General features: G+C 57.5%; 1 protein-coding gene across 1 annotated transcript in view; it reads left to right on the top strand.

Moving 5' to 3' along the window:
* Window positions 1-6,570, top strand: part of TSHZ3 (teashirt zinc finger homeobox 3) — a 68,114-nt gene extending 61,544 nt beyond the window's left edge. The window contains exon 2 of the mRNA XM_066243577.1: window positions 1,726-6,570. Coding sequence (XP_066099674.1) covers window positions 1,726-4,937 — 3,212 coding nt within the window. The 3' untranslated portion in view covers window positions 4,938-6,570. The remainder of the gene's footprint in view (window positions 1-1,725) is intronic.
* The last annotated feature ends 2,739 nt before the right edge of the window (window positions 6,571-9,309 follow it).

Here is a 9,309-nt window from a genome sequence, read left to right on the forward strand (position 1 = left end):
TGCTGGACGTCACCACTGAGTGCCTGTCCCGGGGACTCTGTCCGTCCTGTTGGATGTCACCACTGTCTTGGCTCAGGAAGCCCGGGGCTCAGTGAGGGCTCAGGAAGGAAACCAGGGAGCACGCTTGGCCTGGATAGAAAGGGGGGAGCGGGGAGCTGTGTGTGGGTGTCCGTTTGTCTGAGTTGCTTGTGTGCGATTCACCTAGGGCAGATCTTTTGTTGTGGGTCTGAATTCACAAATAAAGCTCTTTCCCCCCTAAGAGTCTGTTTTTCTGTTTCTGTTTTTCTCCCGCTGTGCGGTTGGCGCTGTGGCGTCCAGCCTGGCACACCTCCCCACTGACCGCCTGAAGCCAGCAGGTGTTGAGGCGCAGACACTGACCTTCCCCCTTCTCCTCTGGCTTACAACTGTGACCTGCCTCAGGGCTTGTGGACGTGGAGTCGGCTCTGAGTCCGGGTGATCCTGTGCGCGAGCCATGTCCACAGTGTCCTCCTGTCCTCAACAGCCCGGCTTGCCCCCCCCCCCCCCCCGCCGCCAGGCAAGCCCCAGCCAGAAACAACCCAAGTCAGTGAGTGCGGGAGGAGGAGGAAACTCCCTCTGCCCCATAAACACGCCTGTTCCCGGGCGTCCCGTCCCCACCGCTGTGCCTCTCGGACCCACAGCCGTCCAGCCCTGCCCTGCCCTGCCCTCTGCTTGCCCAGGGGTGCACGCTGGGCTTACGCCCCAACCCCAGGGCTTCCCGGGCGGCGGGATCCCTGTTGGACACCCGCAAAGCTGACACCGAGTAAATATTGACAAAGTTATCTAAAGAGCAAACACTGTGACATTTGTAAGGTCCGCTGGAAGATCTTGTATATATTTATACAGCAGGCGTGAGTACCGCATACCAATTGTCCAGCACCCGCTCTGACATCATTCTGCATGGACCGGGGGCATGCGTGTGTGCGGGTGGGCAGGCGGCTGGGCGCGGCTGACTGGGCACGGACGGGCACAGGGCCGGGGCGGGGGGCAGCGGTCAGAGCCTTCCCTCACGCCCGGAACAAGCCAGCACCCGTCTTGTGTTTGGACATGTACACAAAGCTCTTAAGAGACCAGCTTTTCCAGAAAGAAAAAAGACAAAAAAGCATAACAACAACAAAAAAAGCGCCCACAAAATCTCATTTTTAATTCATTTCAATGGGTGTACTTTCTTCTGACTTCGTGGAGATTTTATTGATGTTTTTGTCTTTTATTTTTATTAAAGATTGAGCCTCAAAAATGTAATGAGTAAAAAATGCTTGCTTAATTTAAATTGTGAATCTGTCTGTTAAGAAATGCATTAGGGGTAGGAGAAGCATAAGACGTATTAATTGACAGACAGGAACTGCTGTCTCTGAGGTTGATACAAGTAATTTATTACTTTAGAAATGAATGCCACCTCAGAATGTGCTTCATTAATTTCAAATTTAGTTTTAATTTCAAGCTGTTGCCCCTTGAGAAGAATAAGGTGGCAAATTATGTTTGAAGAGCAGATATTTTTCTGTCCTCCAAAGAAACACCGCGTTGTAACTATTTAATTTTTCACAAATAAACGTGCCCACCGGCTTTGGCTGCGTTTTCCTGGGAGCTGAGGAAAAGATTCCAGGTAAGACCAACAGCCACTAACGCTTTCTCTTCTCTCTCTTCTCCCCCCGGTTCCTCTCCTCTCTGTCGCACCTGCCTCACCTTCCCACCCGTCACCGCCGGCAGCCTATGTCTCCGACGAGCTTAAGGCCGCCGCCCTGGTGGAGGAAGACCCGGACGCCGAGGACAGCGTGGCAGATGGGGAGCCCTCGGCCAAGCACGCGTGCCCAGAGCAGGCGCTGGGCAAGGCCTGCCCCGGCTACCAGGACTCGCCGGCCGCCGAGTTCTCCAGCCACGACCTGGACAGCGAGTCGCACCTCAGCGAGGCCAGCGACCGCATGGCCGACTTCGAGAACGGCTCCGTCAAGAACGAGGAGGAGGCCAAGGAGGCGGCGGCGGCCCCGGAGGACACGTCGTCCGTGCCGGACAGCCTGGAGCAGATGAAGGCCGTGTACAACAACTTCCTGTCCAACTCCTACTGGTCCAACCTGAGCCTCAGCCTGCACCCACCGCCCTCGGGCAAGGCCCCCGGCAGCAGCAGCAGCAGCAGCAGCAGTAGCAGCAGCAGCTGCGGCAGCGGCAGCTTCGACTGGCACCAGAGCGCCATGGCCAAGACGCTGCAGCAGGTGTCGCAGAGCCGCGCCCTGCCGGAGCCCAGCCTCTTCAGCACCGTGCAGCTCTACCGGCAGAGCAGCAAGCTCTACGGCTCCATCTTCACCGGGGCCAGCAAGTTCCGCTGCCGGGACTGCAGCGCCGCCTACGACACGCTGGTGGAGCTGACCGTGCACATGAACGAGACCGGCCACTACCGCGACGACAACCACGAGGCCGACGGCAACAACCCCAAGCGCTGGTCCAAGCCGCGCAAGCGCTCGCTGCTGGAGCTGGAGGGCAAGGAGGACGCCCAGAAGGTGCTCAAGTGCATGTACTGCGGCCACTCCTTCGAGTCCCTGCAGGACCTGAGCGTCCACATGATCAAGACGAAACACTACCAGAAAGTGCCTCTGAAGGAGCCCGTCACGCCCGTGGCCGCCAAGATCCTCCCGGCCGCCCGGAGGAAGGCACCCCCGGAGCTGGAGCTGCCCAGCTCCCCGGACTCCACGGGCGGGACCCCCAAGGCGGGGCTGGCGGACGCCAGCGACGCGCTGCAGAAGAACGCCAACCCCTACATCACGCCCAACAACCGCTACGGCCACCAGAACGGCGCCAGCTACGCCTGGCACTTCGAGGCCCGCAAGTCCCAGATCCTCAAGTGCATGGAGTGCGGCAGCTCCCACGACTCCCTGCAGGAGCTCACCGCCCACATGATGGTCACGGGCCACTTCATCAAGGTCACGAACTCGGCCATGAAGAAGGGGAAGCCCATCATGGAGACGCCCGTCACGCCCACCATCACCGCCCTGCTGGACGAGAAGGTGCAGTCCGTGCCCTTGGCGGCCACCACCTTCACGTCCCCCTCCCACACTCCGGCCAGCGCCTCCCCCAAACTGAACGTGGAGGTCAAGAAGGAAGTGGACAAGGAGAAGGGGGTCCCCGATGAGAAACCCAAGGACAAGGAGAAGCCCGGCGAAGAGGAGGAGAAGTACGACATCGCCTCCAAGTACCACTATCTGACTGAGAACGACCTGGAAGAGAGCCCCAAGGGGGGGCTGGACATCCTCAAGTCCCTGGAGAACACCGTGACCTCGGCCATCAACAAGGCCCAGAACGGCACCCCCAGCTGGGGGGGCTACCCCAGCATCCACGCCGCCTACCAGCTCCCCAACATGATGAAGCTGTCCCTGGGCGCCTCGGGAAAGAGCGGGCCCCTGAAGCCCGTGTTCAGCAACAGCGAGATCCTGTCCCCCACCAAGAGCCAGACCCTGGTGTCCCCGCCCAGCAGCCAGACCTCACCCATGCCCAGGACAAACTTCCACGCCATGGAGGAGCTGGTGAAGAAAGTCACCGAGAAAGTGGCCAAAGTGGAGGAGAAGCTGAAGGAGCCGGAGGGCCAGCTCTCCCCCCCCAAGAGGGCCACCCCGTCCCCCTGCAGCAGCGACGTCAGCGAGCCCGTGAAGATGGAGGCGTCCGGCGACGGGGGCTTCCGGAGCCAGGAGCACAGCCCCAGCCCCCTGCGGGACGGCGGCAAGGAGGCGAGCCCGCCCGCGGAGGCCGGGGAGGACGGCCGGGAGCCGGGCAAGCCGGCGCCCGGCAGCATGAGCAGCAGCACGGCCATCATCACCGACCACCCGCCCGAGCAGCCCTTCGTGAACCCGCTGAGCGCCCTGCAGTCGGTGATGAACGTCCACCTGGGCAAGGCCGCCAAGCCCTCCCTGCCCACCCTCGACCCCATGAGCATGCTCTTCAAGATGAGCAACAGCCTGGCCGAGAAGGCGGCCGTGGCCACCCCCCCGCCCCTGCCGGCCAAGAAGGCAGACCACCTGGACCGCTACTTCTACCACGCCAGCCACGACCAGCCCATCGACCTGACGAAAGGGAAGAGCGACAAAGGCTGCTCCCTGGGCTCCGCGCTCTTGTCACCCACCTCCACGTCCCCGGCCACCCCCTCCTCCACGGTGACAACGGCCAAGACGTCCGCCATGGTCTCCTTCATGTCGAGCTCGCCGCTGCGCGAGAACGCCCTGTCGGACATCTCGGACATGCTGAAGAACCTGACCGAGAGCCACACCTCCAAGTCTTCCACCCCGTCCAGCCTCTCCGAGAAGTCCGACGTCGACGGGGCCACCCTGGAGGAGGCCGAGGAGGCCACGCCCGCGCAGAAGAGGAAGGGCCGCCAGTCCAACTGGAACCCCCAGCACCTGCTGATCCTGCAGGCCCAGTTCGCCGCCAGCCTGCGGCAGACGCCGGAGGGCAAGTTCGTCATGTCGGACCTGAGCCCGCAGGAGCGCATGCACGTCTCCCGGTTCACGGGGCTCTCCATGACCACCATCAGCCACTGGCTGGCCAACGTCAAGTACCAGCTCAGGAGGACAGGCGGGACCAAGTTCCTCAAGAACCTGGACACGGGCCACCCCGTGTTCTTCTGTAACGACTGCGCCTCGCAGATCAGGACTCCCTCCACCTACATCAGCCACCTGGAGTCACACCTGGGCTTCCGGCTCCGGGACTTGTCCAAACTGTCCAGCGAACAGCTCAACAGTCAGATAGCACAAACCAAGTCGCCGTCGGAAAAGCTGCTGACGTCCTCCCCCGAGGAGGACCTGGGCACGTCCTACCAGTGCAAACTGTGCAACCGGACCTTTGCGAGCAAACACGCGGTCAAACTCCACCTCAGCAAAACCCACGGGAAGTCCCCCGAGGACCACCTGCTGTACGTGTCCGAGCTGGAGAAGCAGTAGCGGCGGCGACGGGCTGGCTCGGAGGGACACGGCGGCTTCGGGCCCCTCTCGTCCGTCCCGGGCTCGGCACGGGCTCTGGCGGTCACCGCAGAGCACCGCGCGGGGCCGGGCGGGGTGTGTGATGTACAGTGTTCCCTAGAGGTGCATAATCAGCCGTTGTTCCTGGTACCGAGGAAGGTCGAGACGCAGTGCTACGTGTTTGGAACTTCATGTGAAACGGGATTGAGTCGTGAGCACCCTGCGCTCCCAGCTGCATGCATTCACAGACCGTTTAATTAAGCATTTATAACGAAGCCCGGCGCCCTCTCCACGCGGCTGGGGAGAGCGCGCGGGCACCTCTCACCCTCTCATCTTTAGCCCTCTGAGTACTTTGAAGCACTTTTGCATTCATTTGGTTAAAAAAAAATAATGATAATAAAATAAAATGATAATAATGTATGAAGCTCAGTTTTTTAAACTCCTTACCAGCTTCGTTATAATTAATACTACGAACCTCCATTTATGCAGGTCTGCAGGGGTATATATATATACCACGCCTTGAAATTTAAAAGAATATTATTTTCACATTGAAACATAGATGTATATATTGTATAGATTTCAGACTCTCTTATGAAAAAAAAAATGTGATTGTGGTTAAATGACCTTTTTTTCCTGCATTTATAGCAACAGTGTTTTATGTATACCTGCTCTGCTCTGGGCATAAGCCGTGCCTGTGTATAGTGTATATTTTTTTTCCTTTTTTTAATGTCTATGGGTTTTTGCTTTTTGTTTCTTTTTTCTTTTTTTTTTACATGCAAACATTGTAAATTATACAGAAGAGACCACGGATAGCATTTATAAAGTAACAGAAACCGTATCTGAAAGCAAAGTACGACTGTTTGTTTTGCTATATACAGTACACCTATATTGATAGAGGTTCACGTTTAAATTATACATATTTATTAATACCACATCATCATTTGTTTTGAGTAGTCTGAACCGATGCGGCCAGACGCACCATCCACGGCCGGCGAACAGCCATTTTGCACATGGTTTTTAAAGGTATTTAATAGAAATCGAAGAATGCTAAAAAAACAAACAAACTCAGTGCTCAAAGGGTTAAGAAGTCTATTTGAAAAGGAAATTAAAAAAAAGAACAAAAAAAGAAAAAGAAAAAACTTGTACTGTATTTCCTAAAAATTGCTAAAGCCTTTGAAATGTTTGTACTGTAACACTTTGCTTAAAAACGTCACGAGGCACTGTGACCAACCTCCCCCCTTCCCTCCCTGCCAGCCCTCCCGGTTGCCTGTCCGCTGGCTGGATGCGTTTTGTTCCAAACGGTAACTTTGTTTCCTTCTCCTCATTATCCTCCCCGAGATCTCACGCTGCAGCTTTCTCTTTAGGCGAATGAAAGGTAACCCGTGGTTACAGCTCTTCCAGCGGCCCCGTTCTCCGCCGTTTTTTGTTGTTTGGTGGGGTTTTGTTTTTGTTTTGTTTTTGGCAGTTAATTTGCAGGAGTAACTGACAGGTGACACCGTACGAGAACCTATGTATAAAATACCGGCATGTAAACAGCACAGACCCTGTAACACACTGTGTGCCCTGTTTTGTTGTTGACAATGAACCACCGTTATGTGAGTCTTCATATAACCCCCTTTTTTCTACGGCAGCATTAAAATCGTCTCTCTCTTTTTTTTTTTTTTTGCTATAATTTTGTGTGTGGTTGTTCACAATTATGTCTGCGATGTTGCCTCGGCTAACGAGCACATTAAAGAAGGAACCGTATGCGATCTGTTTACGGCCGGGTTGGTGGCTGCGTCTGCCAGGTGTTGGCAGCCGGAAGCCGCCCGTAAATCAGGGGAAGTTGTTGTGAACTCGGGTGTCGGGAGCGCGGGGTGGGGAGGGGGTGCTTCTCTCGGGGGCGGCGTGGACGGAATTTCTCCCCAAGAACGAACGTGTCCGAGGAAGGAAGACGTTGGCGCTGAGGTTGGAGTCTTTCCGGGAAAGCGATGTTTGTAAAGGAGTGTGGCGCAGGGGTCAGGGGGTACCTGCCGACGGGCCTGAGGTTGGGCGTGGGGTTTGGGCTCCCTTCCGGGTGTGGGCAGTCCGGGCCCCAAGCCCAGCGGGCAGCAGATGGGGAAGCAGGGCCCTTGGAAGGCTCGTGCGGGTTGGCGTCTTGCTGTCAGCACGGGGTTTTCATGTATGAGGAAACAGCCAAGCCGGGCAGGTGGGGTCCAGGGTGCAGGGCCCCCGCCCCTGTGCTCAAGCGCCCACAGGTACCGGGGCGCCAGGTGGCGTGGAGTGGGCGGGGCACTGAACCCACCCGGGGGAGGAGTGCGGAGAGCGTTGACATGATCATCACACGCGGTTATTAGCCCTGGCAGACAGTGCTGGGATCGTCACGCCAAACTGTAGAACACCTTGATGACTGCGTTCAAACCAGTGACACGGAATCACAGTGACACAGAATCGCAGCTCCCAGCCTAGATTTATACAAATGAGAGATGTGTCCTGGCCCCGTGGTGCACAAAACACCTCACCTTACACACACACACACACACACACACACAAGACTCCTATTAAAAATTTAAATTGAGCCCTTTCAGAGGTGTTTGGCAACACATCCCTGTTTTCTCCTCTCATCCCCACCCCTTTTTGTCAAGACGAGCCCCAAATCTCTGCTCTCTGTCGGCACGCCGTCCCTCGCCGGGTTTTCAGAGAGACTGACCGGAGTTTAGGATGATGGGCTTTAGGCAAGTCAGGGTTTGGGCTGGCCGAGCACTGGCTTGTGATGCAGCCGTATGGGGGGGGCAAGGAAGGCTCCCCCTCCCTCCGGTCCTGGGCCGGACCCCTTCCCCGTCTCTGTGTGGACAAGCCTCTCTCTGGGCCGCCCTCTGCCCCTGTGAGCCCTTCCCTGGGTGGGGCAGGGGACTGGGCCCCTCCCGCGGGGCGCACCTGGCTCAGGGGGACAAGATGCCCCCCCTCCTGTGCCTCCCGCGTCCTCTCATCCTGGAGCCCAGATTTCTGAAACTCTTGGATTTTTCACAGGTTAAATATAGCGTTGGTTTATTAGAATCCAAAGTCCTGCATCTGAACAGATTAAACTGACAACACTTCCGTCACCACCGGGGCCCATGTGGCTCGGGAGGGAGGTGGGGTTTGTGCTGCTGGTGTGACCCCCCCTCTCTCTCCAGTTTGGGAGAAGAACTCACCCCCACCCCACCAGCCCCAGGATGAACTTCAGGACTTTCCCATCTGGGTGTTGAAGTGAGCGTGTATAATCCAGGTAGGTGGCAGCTGGAGCTCAGAGCCGGGAGGAGGCTGCTCAGAGTCAGGGGGCTCAGGAGTTCATTCTACCCCAAGGGGAGACAGTAACTGGGCGGCTGAGGGGCTTGCGCTGGGGTGCCGACCTCTCTGGGCACAATGACAGTCCCCTCAAATGCACACCACAGGGAGGGGCAGGCCAGGGCCTCACCCCCGGGACGGGCAGGGCCACGCACTCCTGAGGTCACGGAGCCCTGTCCTGGCTGGGGAGCTGGCCGCGGCCCGGAGAGGCTCCATCCTGAGCTGGGGTGGCCCGCGGCTCCGGCAGGGAGTCAGGGCGTACTGCGGCTGTCAGCAGAGAACAAGAGCGTGGGAAGGACGACGTCGTCCAAATCGGGTCTGTAACTGGTCCAGGGAGGGCAGGGACGTTGCCAAGCAAGGGGAGTTTAATCACAGGTGTGCGGTGACCCCAGCCTAACCCCGCCCACGCCCGGGCTTGCTGCAGTCCCACTGTATATCTCCCAACCATCACATTTACACAGTATCTTAAAATAACATTGGTGATAAATGTGCAATTTAACTAATTTATGGTGCTCTGATGTGCTCAGGGCTACGTGCAAGATGAAAACCTTAAATGGAGCTTGAGCAGCTCACTTCACAACAAGAAATCAATATGCCACGTCTCAGCTCCCGCCGCAGTCAACATGTAGCGAAAAATACCAGTGATGCATCTTTAAGTTCCAGGCAGCAAGAATTCTATAATTAACCAGAAATCTTACACACTTCGAGAGGCTGGCTACGACGAGGACCCAGATCTCCCTGGCATCTCTGTGCTCTCTCCGTGCTGCAAAAGGAAGACATGTTGACGGCCACCACGGAGGTGCCCTGCTCGGTGCGGGGGGCGGTCCCCGGGAGAGGCCTGGCCGCGCCTGACCGCTGCAGCCTGGCCGCCTTCGCGCCCCGCCCCGGCTACCGCCAGGCCCTCAGACCTGCCGTGACCGAGTGTTTACAGAGAAGGAAGGCCTGTTGGCCGCCCGGCTCCCTGAGGACCCAGGAGACCGGAGCCCGCGTGGCAGAGAGAGGACGCTGCTCGGGAAGGAGGCCAGGCACGCTTAGCAAAGCCGGTGTG

This window comes from Saccopteryx bilineata, chromosome 9, assembly GCF_036850765.1.
Source record: "Saccopteryx bilineata isolate mSacBil1 chromosome 9, mSacBil1_pri_phased_curated, whole genome shotgun sequence".
Classification (NCBI taxonomy): Eukaryota; Metazoa; Chordata; class Mammalia; order Chiroptera; family Emballonuridae; genus Saccopteryx; species Saccopteryx bilineata.